Source organism: Pipistrellus hanaki (assembly GCF_964339955.1).
Source record: "Pipistrellus hanaki genome assembly, chromosome: 18".
Classification (NCBI taxonomy): domain Eukaryota; kingdom Metazoa; phylum Chordata; class Mammalia; order Chiroptera; family Vespertilionidae; genus Pipistrellus; species Pipistrellus hanaki.
Window position 1 is genome coordinate 8306654 of NC_140520.1, and position 14103 is coordinate 8320756.

The 14103-nt window shown below is 46.0% G+C and overlaps 1 protein-coding gene across 1 annotated transcript; it reads left to right on the plus strand.

Moving 5' to 3' along the window:
* Window positions 1-217: 217 nt before the first annotated feature.
* Window positions 218-2509, plus strand: IVL (involucrin). The gene is made up of 2 exons (XM_084865136.1): window positions 218-310; window positions 1498-2509. The coding sequence occupies exon 2, from the start codon at window positions 1521-1523 to the stop codon at window positions 2172-2174; it is 654 nt and encodes a 217-aa protein (XP_084721262.1). The 5' UTR covers window positions 218-310; window positions 1498-1520; the 3' UTR covers window positions 2175-2509.
* The last annotated feature ends 11594 nt before the right edge of the window (window positions 2510-14103 follow it).

A 14103-nucleotide genomic window follows, 5' to 3' on the forward strand; every position in this document is an offset into this window, starting at 1 on the left:
GAGCTGCCTCCCTCACCTCCCTATGCCCAGGTCATGAGTGAGTCAGGAGTGCCTGAGCCCCCAGAGCCCTCTGGCCAGGCAGGAGCTATGTCAGTGTGGGAAAAGGGGCCCTGAGGGTTTTCTTACTTCAGGTGCCTGTGATGTGTCAGGGAGGGGCTAGAGGAAGTTGACTAACTTCAGTGGTGGAACCAGTCCATCTCCTTCAGCCTAGGAAGGCAGACAGTCTGGGACCAGTATAAAGGGTGCCCTGGCCCCTACTCAGCTCAGCATTCTGGTAGAAGCCCATCCAGCCATCCTTCCTGCGGGCCTGGTAAGTGTGAGCCAACGGAACCAGGGGCCTCCAGCAGGCAGAGCATGATGTGGGGAATGCCAGGGTGGGTGCAGGTATCCTCGTAGACTGGATTCAGCTGCAGTATCTGTGCTTCTAGAAGGGCTCCGGTCACTGTGCTGAGGGACAGGTGTCAGAGAATGGAAACAGAAAAGATGACAATCTCCTCCTGTCGCCTCTTTCCTTGGGGCCATGGTCTGGAATGTGTGTGTGTGTGGTGAATGTGAGAAAGTGTAAGAGTGGGACAGAGGGTGGGGGCAGTGAGATGGGGCTGCAGCATGAATATGGCCAAATTCTTTCCTCAAATTCTTTGATTTAGGCTGACGGTGATTTTGCCTCTCTTATGGGGGTAGAGGCTTCAGGGAAATGCCCGTGACTGGCTCTGTGGCAAAAGGGGGAACTTCAGAATGGAGAAAACTTTCTATTTGGAGAAACAGAGGCAGAGCAGGGGCAGGAAAACCGAACATAATAGTAGAGATTTGGAAGAGCCAGCCCCATTCTCAGCAACATTGCTACCCCTCCTGCCACCCCTCACCTGAGCACTGGGGCTGCAGGGAGAGCTCAGAGTTCATGACGAAGGTAGCTCTGCAGTTAACAGGCCAAACCACTCGTTTTAAAGAGGAGACAGCTGGGGCTAAGAAGGGGTAAGTGCCTGGCCCAGGAGCACACGTTATTTCAGTGAGATAATTAAACGAAGAATATGTCATGTGACTCCAATCCAGGGCTCACACCATGACCTCTCACCTCCTCTCCAGCATGGGCTAATGGCTCCCAGGACTTTCCTAGGACCTTACCTTTTTCTGCTATGACCCCAAACTCTTTCTTCCTTGGAGGTCAGAAATGAGGAGAGGCAAAGATAAGTCACCAGCAGGAGGCGCAGTGGCGCCCCGCCTCTCTCCTCCTCCCCCCCCCCCCCCCCCCCCCCATTTTGAGGAGCAGCTCTGGAGACAGAATTCTTGCAGGAAACGAGGCTTCCAGGAGGGCCTCTCCCTGCCTCTCCCCATCACTACCCTCCTTCTGCTGCTTGTGGGGAATGACAGCTGGAGGTGGTGAGAGAAGCTCGGGACTGGAGGGGATGAGATGGGCCACTGAGGAACCAGAAACTGATTGCTTGGGAATTCCTCTACTGCCTCTCTTCAGCCACCCCTCTGACCCCTCCTGATTTTCAGGTTGACTTGAAGCAGCTTCCAAGATGTCCCAGCAGCAACACACTCTGCCAGTGACCCTGCCCCCGGCCCTCAGCCAGGAGCCCCTGGAGCCTGTTCCTCCTCCCGCTGATATCCAGCAGGAACAAGTGAAGCAGCCAACTCCACTGTCTGTCCCATGCCAGGAGGTGCCCTCTGAGCTCCCAAGGGAGGTCACCTTGGAGCAAGGAGAGAAACACACAACTGCTGTGAAGGGGATGTCGGAGCAAGGCTGTGAGCCCCAGCCCCAGAAGTTACAGCAGCAGGAAGAGCATCTGGAACAGCAGCAGGAGGAGCCACTGGAGCAGAAGGGGCAGCAGCAGCAAGAGGACCAGGAAGCAGAAAACTTGGAGCAACAGCTAAAGGAGCAGCTGGGACAGGAGAAGACACTCCCAGACCAGCAACTGGAGGGAGAGCTAGCAAAGAGAGATAAGCAACTGGAAAAGAAAGGAGAGCAGCTGCCGGAACAGCTGCCAGAGCAGGAGGAGCAGCCAGAGCCAGCAGAGCAGCAGGACGGGCAGCTCAAACAACCTGCATGTGTCCCAGCTCCTGGCCAGGCCCAAGAGACCCACCAAGTCCAGCCACTGAAGGGAGAAGTCTTGCCCCCTGCAGAGGAGCAGCAGCAGAAGGAAGAGGTGCAGTGCCCTGTCAAGCATAAGTAACCACCCCCAGATCCCAGACATCCTCAGGCCACTGCACATAAAGTGAAGAGAGAGCTGAACCAGTGGCCTCACTTACCTCAGGTCCCCCAGTCTGGACGGACCACCTCATCTGTGAACCTGCCTGACCCTATCCCTATGCTTGTCTCTGTGATAGAATGGGATGAGGGAGGGGAAAGCTATTGCCCAGCACCTACTCCTGATGACTCCAGTCCCACCCCATTCCGACCTCAGGTGGCCAGAGCCTCTACCTGAGAATAGTTACTGCAGTCGTCGCTCTGACGCCATCCCCAGTATTATAGCAGAATCTGTGAGTGTGTACAATAATACACAATAAATCCTGGAAGTCCAAAATCCTGTATTCTCTTGGGCTTTTGTTTTTTCCTCCCTCCCTCCCTCCCTCCCTCCCTCCCTCCCTCCCTCCCTCCCTCCCTCTCTCTCCCTCCCGCTCTCTCCCTCCCTCCCTCCAACTCACCATATTAAAAACCCATGTATGGGTCAATGGTTGCAACCAACTCTCTTGGCTAACTCCCAAAGAGAACAGATATCTTGACCCCTCCTCTAAGTCTGTTCCGCAAACCATCCAACACTTTGAATAGCTTCTAAATATGAAACCAAACCAACACCAAATCAAAGCAAAAAATGATTTCATCATGCATCTGAATGCAACACTTGCCAGTTTTGAAACAGGGATAAGTTTTTCTGGTTGGGGAAAGAGGATCTGGCTGTCTCAGCCCAGCACTGCCTTACATGCATAGAGCACAATTTTAGCCCCAGGGGGTGGGCAGGGAGTGGAGTTCCCTCTGGTTCTGGTCCCTTCCTGGTTTTTTTCTCTGTAGAATGTCCTCATGCTTTCCAAGAGTCTTATGCACTGCCTACTTGGTTAAAGAGGATTTTAGAACAGTATTAGAAGCAGCATTGGGCAAGGTGAGGAGAGGAGAAACTCCTGGGACTCGTCTTTGATGGGGAGTATGACAGTGTCACTAGTGGAAGTAAGGGCTAGGCCAGCTGGAATCATGGAAGCCAAAATGCTGAATCAGCTGGAAAAATACAAATGTAAGGTCACTGTACCCTTTACCCTGCCTGACATTTCTGTAGTCTTTACTACCATCAATCATTTCAGGACATGGAGCTCTCTCTTTCTGGGGAATTACCAGCCTTTAACTATTTAACCACATCATCTCAGGCAGTTTGTCTCATTACCCGTAGGCATGAGGATATGTCAGGGACATCCTTACTGATACTTCCAGAGGCTCCCAAACTAAATAGGTCTGAATGGCACTTAGCATCCCATCCTCCCCACCCAACTCTAGCAACACTCACTATCTCTCCTCCTTAGGTATTCTCTCTCCTGAGGAACAATATTACCTTGTGCTTTCACCTTAACCAGAGATACCATCATCATTCCTCACTCCCTACTCCCCTTCTCTTCTTCCCTACTCCCCACCAACGATCAAGTCCTTGCTTTCCCTACATACACCTCCCAAGCCTGGACTGATATCATTTCTTACCAGAGCTTTTGCAATGGCCTTCAAGCTGGTTTTCTTTATCCTCTGTCCATCCACCCATCACATAGAGGACAGAGTGTTCTGCTTAAAATTATGATCTAACAGCATCACTCCTTGGGTTAACACTCATCAGTGCCTCTCATTACTTATGGGACAAGAGCTAAAAGGAAGTCTGGGTAGAATGGGTGGGGGCAGGGAGGCAGGAGCTTGGGAGCAGAGGGAGAAATGATTAACAACACCTGGAATATGTGAAAAATTATTTTGAAGTCTTAGGTTTTGATTTTTTAATAGACCTTATATTTAATAACAGTTTTGGATTTACAGAAAAGTCAAGGGGAGAGTATAGAGTTCCCATATACTCCACACCTAGTTTCCCTTATTAACATCTTGCATTAGTGTGGTATATTCATTATATTGATTAACAAAATAATATTGATACCCTAATGTTAACTAAATATGTGGTTCCCCTGCCAGCATGGCTAAGTGGTTGAGTGTCAACCTATGAACGAAGAGGTCATGGTTCAAATCCTGGTCAGGATATATGCCTGGGTTGCAGACTCAGTCCCCAGTGTAGGGCATGCAGGAGGCAGCCAATCAATGATTCTCTCCCATCATTGATGTTTATCTCTCTCTCTCCCTCTCCCTTCCTCTCTGAAATCAATAAAAAAAAATATATTAAAAAAAATAAATAAGTATGTGGTTTATTCTGATTCCCTTAGTTGGTTTTTACCTAATGCCTCTTTCTGTTCCAGGATCCCATTTGTTCACTGCCCTAATTGGCCCATTAAAACAGGCTTGATTTATTTCTTATGTGTCAGGCATTTTTCAAATCATTTTGCATTTTTTGAATCACTCAATCCTAAAAACATGGAACATAGTATAGAGTAATATAATCAGTACCCTGGCTGATTTTGATTAGCTAAAGCAAACTGCTGGGGAGTGAGAAAGCCTTCTCAAAAGGACTACAAGCTTTTGGCTTATGTGTTTTTTGAAATTTTCCCAGCACAAAGGAATGAGAGTACAATTCAAGCCAGGGGAATCTACAGCGGATTTCTTACCAACTCTACTGGCTAGCCAAGGGAAAGAGCATCCAAGATGGCCTGCCAGTCTTTCAAAGTGTTTGTGCTCTCATGCTGCCCTCTAGTGTCATGACTCAGAAGTGCAAGACTGGAAGAGATGGGCTCTATCCAAGGAAGTCGGAAAAAGCAGAGCTTGGGTGTCCAGGTTCCATATGAGACATTGCCAAGGAATGGTGATGAGTAGGGTAGTGTGCAGAGATATGAGACAATGCACATGTGACTCTACTAGCAATAATCATCCCCATTTATTGAGTGTTGGCCATATGTCAGACACATTGTCAAAAGCTTTGCATACATGTTCTCATCCTCCTGATTCAATAAGGCCATGATGTAAGTGCAGGTATCCTCCTTACCTTAGAGACAAGCAGACTGAGATTCAGAGAGGACAGGTCATGTCCCTAAGGTCATTCAACTAGATTGGACCCAGATATGTCTGAATCCTGAACCTATGCTCCTATAAATGCTGTGAGGACTCTGCGATGGGAAATCTCACAGGAGGGTCGTGAACTCTTAGAGTGCCTTCTTGGAGAAGATAACATATGATCTAGGCTTTGAAGGATGAGGTCCAAAGGATGGACACCTGAAGAATATGGAGCAGGGCTCCAATAGGAACAACCTGGATGAAGGAATAGATGAGGAAATGGTGTGGGTGTGAACGGAGGGAGTGACTCAGTTTGGCTGGAGTGTGGGAAGGGGAGCGATAAAATGGAAATACAGCTGGCCTTGATACCATGTTCTGTGTTCTTCCCACCATGTTCTTCTGTAAACCCACCACTCCAGGCATGAGGTGGCTAAAATTGAAATAAGAAGTGTGATTTTCAACCCACATGGAAAGTCAGAACCCACCAGCCCCATGTGATTCATACTGAACTGCCGGGGTTGCCCAGAGCAGGCGGGAACACTGGAGAAAGGCAAGATTATTCAGTTCAGTTGGCATAGTCTGAGATGGTACTTCTGCCTGGGAGAAGGAGAGAGGAGAAGATTCCTTCAATAAATGGCCACTTGGTACAGTGACCTTCCCTGGACCCCAAAAGGGAGTGTGCCATCCAAGAAGGTCATGTGTGCTCAGGTGGACAAAGAGCTTACCGGTACTTTTAAAACTGAGGCCCTTTCCTAGAATAGCAGTGACATACAATATACTGCAAAGAGACTTCCACCTGGCATTGGTAAGTGTACCACTGCTACATCACTAAATTTGAAATAGAAATTTAGATTAAAAATATGCTTTCAGGTTCTGATAAAGATCCAAAATAGGGAAGGGGATAGGAGCCTCAACTAGTGCCTTGGCTCAGCCTACCTTCTGAGATCAGGCCGAGTGACCTTTCTTGGGCAAAACTCAGATCAAGTCACTACAAACTCAGATCTTCCACAGGCCACATCCCGTGGGACCCAGCCTCTGCCTCACTCACCTGCTCTAGTCATAGATGCTCACTGAACACAGCAAGAGCAGCCCTGTCTCAGGGTCCTTGCACTTGGTTCTTGCTCTGCTTCTGTCCACAGACCTTTACATGACCATCTTGTCATCATCCAGGCCCAGATTCTTTGTTTCAGAGAGGCCTTCTCTAACCATGCTAGTTAAAAATTATCTGTTATAGTTTTTTGTTTTTGTTTTTTTAATAGCCAGCATGGCTTAACTGACATTGTGTTATTCACTTATTTGTTAGTTGTACATGTGCATACCATCTCTCTTCCTCCCCGTGATGTATGGGCCTTACTGTGCCTTGTTTGCTCTGTGACCAGAAAGTGGCCAGTGCATGGAAGGGACTCAATGAGTATTTGTTGCTGCAGACACACTGAGTCTTCATAAACAGTTTTCCACGTAGGGGGTGTCCTAGGTAATTCCTGCCCTCTCCCACTGATTGGGTCTCACAAAGACCTTTGTAGTACAGCAAGAACAGGCCCTCATGAGTCTAGAAATTAGACAGTGCCTTAGACCATTGGTCGGCAAACTGGGGCTCGCGAGCCACATGCGGCTCTTTGGCCCCTTGAGTTTGGCTCTTCCACAAAATTAGAAGTATCCTAATTAAGTTAATAACAATGTACCTACCTATATAGTTTAACTTTAAAAAATTTGGCTCTCAAAAGAAATTTCAATTGTACTGTTGATATTTGGCTCTGTTGACTAAAGAGTTTGCCGACCACTGTCTTAGACTAATTTCTGGACTTCCTCCCCAGATATCTGATCCTTGGGCCTTTTGGACTTTTGTTAAAATGATGTGGCATGATAAAATGCTTTGTAGACAGATAGGAAGGACTTCTCTGAATCAGAACATTAGGTAAAGTTCTCTCTCCATCAGGAAGCCTCTAAGGTAAAAGGAAGGGTGTTCCTTGACCTTGGATTACCATGAGTGCATCGAGGACACAATACTGGGCAGAGTTTATCTCCTCCAGGAAGCCCTCGATAATGCCTCCCTGCTGGTTTATATCCTCCTCAAACTGCAAGAACAGCCTCTACATAACTCTACCAAAGCACAACAGCCTCTACATAACTCTACCAAAGCACTAACTACATATGTTAACGTTATTGCTCTAGGTTCTGAGGACTTACATAGCAGAAACTATTTCTATTGATCTCTGAACCCACCGTGTCCAGTTCACTGCCTGGAATATAGTAGGTGATCACTAAATGTTGAGTGGATATAATCTTAAGGTTTTCCTGAGTGAGTTCTCTGTCTTTACACCATTCCTTCCCTACAGTCTTTAGGTGGTCTTACCATGCAAACAGCTACTCAATGAAATTGGCATCCAAGACCACACCCCTGCAAAGACCACAACCCTGCATAGATGCATGGGCTGTGAGGACGAGTTCCTAAGCAGCTTCACAACGAAAGGAGGAGCCCAGAGAGGTAAATCCGGGACTTGCATCATGAAGATACCATTCTATTGATGCCCTTCCCTGAAGAGAAGCAGACATATCTATAAACACAAAAGATCTTCACATACGTAAGTCCATAAGTATGCGTGTAGGGGTTGTTTTGTGTCTTCTGTTTATGTGTGTGTGTGTGTGTGTGTGTGTGTGTTTGTGTGTGTGTGTGTGTGTACGCAGGTGCACGCACACCTCTTTTTGGATAGAAGGTGAAGAATTTGTCGCCTACTATAAGTATCTCCGGAAACATTCTGTTGTTTCTGGAGATACTTATATCCCCGGAGATACTTAAAACACCCTTCCTTTTACCCTAGAGGCTTCCTGATGGACAGAGAACTTAACCTAATGTTCTGATTCAGAGAACTACTTTGTTTATTGAGTTTGCTGGTAGGCAACCTTGGAAAACTGGTATTTTGTTGTTTTGTTCCTTAAGATTGCTATTCAGTCATTCCTAAAGCTAAAACTCCCCCAGCCACTGGTCTCATCTATGGCACAACACAACCTCAATTCCTGGAATACTTACTGGGACCTTGTTATGTGTCTCGCTGTGTGTTAGCCTTTAGGGAAGACAGTTGTGGCTCTGTCCTCCAGGGTTCAACTCTATTGAGGTTAAAATGTATTCCCAAATATCTCAAGAGCCGAGAAGTACATTATACATATCCTAGTGGGTATAAGAAAAGCTATGGGGGTGAGACCAAGTGTCTTTCCTTGGGCAGAGAAGACATACTACTTGGAGTGGGAAGACTTAATGAAGATGCATAAAAATTTTATATTTCAAGGCTATTATTTTTCTTTGCTACTCCATATGGGACACTCAAAATATAAGAAGATCCTAATTTAAAATGGAGATAACTGACATCTCACTACATCTTCAGCTGTCCCTCTGAAATTGTCCAAAATTCATTTCTAAGAGAACTAATTTGTTTTTTAAATTGAAGTTTACGTCCATGATAGACAGCACTTCCATTTACTCTTTTCCTCTCCGGCTCTGGGTTCCACAGTCTCTGAGGATCTTCCATCTTGTCCTTGGCCTCCAAGACTACCCCCTGCCACCTTCCCCACCTGAACCACATTCTGAACAACTCCACCCCTAAGTTTTCTATCACCAGCAGGACCTTCTTATTGACCCCCATGAGTCTATGCTAGATCAGACCTAATGTGCAACCCTGCTGACCTCCTTTCTGGACCCACAGAGGTGATGTGGAAATGAATAGGTGCAGCCCTGGTGACCCCCAGTCCATTCAGTCCAACTGGCCGCAATGCTATTCTTCTCTCCGGAACATTTTCTCAAGCTCTAGATCTCTCCTCAGAGTCTTATTTCTCTCTCCATAGCCTGATTCTCAATGGAAACTAGGATTCTACATTTATACAAAAATTGAGCTCCCCTTTTGTTCACTTTTATTTTCTCCAGCTATACAGTAAGCAACTTGAGGACAGAATCATTTTACCCTGCTTCCATTCTGGATGGTATCCAACTCTGTGCTCAGCAAACACCCAGGGATTAATTTTATTTACCTGTATTTCCCTCAGAGCCTAAGAAAGGCACTGCACATAGAGAGTCTCTTACTGAGGGTGTGTGTATCTGTGTGTGTGTGTGTGTGTGTGTGTGTGTGTGTGTGTGTGTGGCATAGAATATACAGAGAGATCCACCCTCATGGAATCTTGGCATAACTCAGAATTCCGGGCACAAAATATGATCTCTCCACCCTAAAGCAAACATGATATTTGCTTGTCTGGGTTCCACACACTCACTCGCTGGTATTATCCTAGTTGAAGGGTATATGTGGAAAAGGAGGAGGAGGCAGGGATGGGGTCTTCCATTGCCTCCATCTACTCAGGACCAGCCTCCCTGCTGAGAGCAGAGGGAGGTTAGCCAGAAGCCAGGTAGTCGTGGACCTGAGGCTGTGAGACCCACACTTGGGATGTTGCCTTCCATGTTCTGTGGCATCGCCTTGTCTCATGCCCATAAACGGTGGGAGACCAGGACTCAGCCCTCTGGCTGATTCTTTGTACCTAGAATGGGACTATATTTAAAACTGCGTATTCAATGCCTTTCTCCTTAGATTTATTAAGAACCAAGGATGATCCCATATTTTAAAATAGTAAGGATGCATTTTATATAAACAGTCATATGTTATAGATTTTTATATATCTGTGGCTAAAATAGATTAGGCCTACTTAGGAATACTCTCTATTGCATTTGGAAAATAATCTTTTTGAAACCTGCATATAATCGGACACTTTTGTGGCCTGGTTTAAGAGAGCTGTCACATTCAAAGAAATACCGCAAAAAACAATTCAATATATTATACTTAAGGTCACTATAAGAATATCAAGGGAAATTTCCATTAACCCTCAGAGTGAAATTTCTTAGAATCACATGTCTTATTCCTGTATCTAAATATAGTTAGATAGAAGGATTAGATATCACAAATTGCACCACCCAAAAAACAAACAAACAACAAGCCAAAACAAAACAAAACATAAACCTCTCCTTCCTTTCCTCATTGCATATAAATTCTACCGACACCCAGGCACGCAGTGTGTGTGTCTGCACATGCATTTCTCTTCCTCTCTCTTCTGTGGCTCGGTTCTTTATTATGAAGGACAACCTAGCATTTCTCTTTTCTTTAATTTAGTTTTTTTTTTTTTTCCACTTGCCCATTTCCCAGCTTCTGAACTTTATAGAAAGTTAAGAAATTCTCCATTTGAAGGACCCAGATGGTTCATAATCACTTATCATATCTTCCCTTTAATGTTCACAAAATCTAAATCTTTAAGAGGATCTTTGATCCTCCCTTCTCCCTCCCTCCCCCCAATGCTACTTTGGAAACTGAGATCTCCAGCTGAATCATCCCTCCCAGGTTAGAGGAGGTACAAGCAGATGCTGTACCCTATAGACCTGAATTTTCCAGGCCAGTGGGTGTCCTTCCTTCCTCCCCTGTCACTGAAGCATAGCAGGATGTCCTCTTGGTTGGAGAATGAGATGTCTCATAAATACTTTTAAAAATCCTTCTAGGAAGAGAAAAGTGTATCTTACCTCTGCTCCTACCCTGGCAAAAAGGTCTGAGCACACAGATGCCTCTGGTGTAGCTTAGAGGGGAACCACTGAAGGTTTAGTTGTCTCCATAAGAGAATCAAAGGTAAGGCCAGACAAGATGAGGTGAGGGTGGTGCAGGCAGGAGTGAGGGAGACTGTCCTGCTGAGATTTTGACATCAGCCAAACCTCTGTTTCATTTGTTTGTTTGTTTGGGTTTGGTTCAGTCGGTTTGGTTTTTGATCAGGTGTGTACAATTCAAGTCCTCTAGCTGGCATTTTATAAAATGTGACCTCATTTAAGTCACTTCCCTTTTCCATCTCACCTTTCCATACGTATCCATGATAAGACTGGATGCACCACATTAATGGTACCAGATTTGGAAGTTTCACTATGTATTATAACCAGTAAACAGGAACAATGTTTTAGTTTACCGAGTAAGAGCCTCTACAATCTCCATCCCTTCTGTAAATAAAGATCACTTTAAAGCCAATAGCTCCAGAAAGAGTATAGTCTCAAAAAGCAAACGAAAAGTAAGGCCTTCCAAAGAAATCAAACTCAGCAGCCTACACCAACCTCTGGAAAATGTAGGAACGCTTCCTATTTGTTTCTCAGTGGCTTGTTGGGAATGTCATCGAGTGATGACAGTCCTTGGATCAGGAATTGAGAATGTTTGCTCTGACTGCTGGGCTCCTTCCTGCACTGGCACCTGACACTTGCTGTCCCCTGACTAAGGCCTGCTTCCAGGAAGGAGAAGGGGCCCGAGGGGATCTTCTTTTCTAGTGTTAAGTGCAAACTTGGCTCCGAGCAAGGGCAACTCCCTCCTCCCATCCCTCATCATGCCTTCTTATAGCGTGGCCCAGCCTCAGCTCTCTGGGTGCCCTGCTGTGCCAGACACACATGTGGAAATAGGACCTGTTTTTCCTTTCCCTTCTCCCAGCCCTCATCTCTGCATCCCTATTCTTGTCACTTAGAATCATGACTTCTCCCTCCCCTCCCTTTCCTCAGTCTTGCATCCTGTGAATTCTTAGTTTCAGATCATTTTTTAGACATATAAGACTATATTAAATGTGGTTATTCAATTATATACGATGGGCTTTGTCATGTGACTTTTATAGTTTTATTTTATTATTTTATTTTATTTATTTTTCATTATAGGTGGCATACAATATTATATTAGTTTCAGGTGTACAACAACATAGTGATTCCACATTTATATACCTTTCAAAGTGATCACCGCAGTAAGTCTAATAACCATCTGTCACCGTACACAGTTATTATATTACTAGTAGCCCTGCGTACAAATCCGTGTGCCAGGAGCTCTATGCGGGGCCTGGCAACTCTGTGCCCAGTGCCCAGAGGCTCCCCACGGCCCAGAGGCCCATCCACGAACAGGCACAGAACGCTTGTCTCGTCGCCACAGTGACGAAGCAAGCATTCCACTAAGCTGCTCACACTGCCCGCTCTCAGCAGCTGCCCCCCTAGGACCGGGGGATTCCAGCAAGCTTGAGAGGACTGGGCGCCGCCATCTTGTGATTTCCACCTCCATTGCTGCCATCTTAGCTCAGGTCCTTCTCATTTCTTCTCTCCCGATAGCTCACCCTGCCTCCATCCTAACCACCGTCTCCCCTTCTCCCAGCTCACTGTGTGCACTGCTGCCAAGCCAGTCTCCGAACACACTGGTTCAGACTGTCCCTCCTTTGACTCCCAGTGCCCATGGGCATATCATACTGTGTTTACACCTGGGAAAGGCCTTAGGGATTATCATGTTTTACAAAGTAGAAAATCTGAACCCCAGAAAGGAGACACCAGTGGTCCAAAAGCACACAGATAATTGTTGCTAGATCCAGAAGGCTAGCCAGGCCTTCTAAATATAAGCGAAAGCTTATCTACATCCCTATGCTAACTAATAGAATTTTTAAAATTTAGGGAGGTAAGGTTGGGCAAGGGTAGGGATGGAGGAGATCTGTAATGTTGTGAACAATAATATGTATATACACTGAATGGCAAGATTATTATGATCTCTGAACGCATAATAATCTGGCCATTCAGTGTATATCCTATAAAATAAAAGGCTAATATGCAAATTGTCCCCTCGACCTGGAGTTCGACCATCAGGAAGGCTGGCCAACCGCTCATGTCCTCTCCTCTTGGCCAGGCCAGACCCCCACCCATGCATGAATTCATGCACCAGGCCTCAAATTTATATTTATATATATATATATATATATATATATATATATATATATATATATATATATATATATATATATTGTGTGTGTATACACACACACACACACACACACACACACACTGAGTGGCCAGATTATTATGATCTCTGAACGCATAATAATATGGCCACTGAATGTGTGTGTGTGTGTGTGTGTGTGTGTGTGTGTGTGCATTTCCATAAAGGGGTACTTCTGCACTGTTTGAAGCCAGAGCCCACTTTCCTTACCGTGGCTCTGCCCTGCACTTCTTTACTTTCAGCTCTCCTGACTAGTCTGCCCTCCATGGTTCTGGCTCTACTACCTGCTGCTTATTAGCCCTGATCATCCATTATAATTGGGGTAATCTCTTAGTTCCCCCAAATACATCACATTTCCCCACTTCAAATGTCTTCTCAGTCCATACTCCTTTGCCAGGAATGTCCTCATTCATTCCCCAGACATTTACTTAATCTGAATCTGAGCTGAACTGTACCAATGCCAGGACACAAAAGAAGCCTGCACCGATGGGCCCACAGTCTTAGAGCTTGTCCTGTCAACACCAGCCTGGCCCAGTAGGATGACCACTCCTCTGAGTGCCCGTGCCACCCTGTCCATTCCATTCTTCAGGTCCTGACTCACGGCATCTGCCTTGCAGGTCCAGTGCCTCTGTCTCACTCCCCAAGGATACCGGAGTGATGCCTGCATAGTGTGGCCATCAGCTAACTCACGAGTTCTGTGTTAAACCCAGTGATCTTTCTTTGCATGAGCCCCAGTCACTCAGAGCAGTCTTTTAGTGGTGGAATCAGCTACCTCAAGAACCCATCGCTTCAAAAACCAGAGGACAGAAAAGGAATAGGCCCCCTGGAAGCCACCAATGAAACCAAATGCTCCTCTGGGCATCTGGGTGGTCTTATTCCTTGGCTTCATCTCCCCAAGAAGATCACAAGCTCCTTGAGGGCTGAGTCTGTGCAGCACTCTGTTCCCCAGTCCCCAGGGTACCTGGCGGGGCTCTGCTTTCTGTGCATGGGATGACTGACTAGGTCCCTTGGAAGCTCAGCTCCTGCCCTGCTACCCAGCTAGGCCCTGGTCCTCTCAGGCTGTTTATGCTAACAGGTGTCAGGAACTATAGAGCATCCCTCCCCCCAAATGTATACACAGACTTCGAATAATTATAAAGGCAGTGTTTATTAAAATACATTTCATTTTCAAAGTTGAGCTGTCAGCTGTTAAAG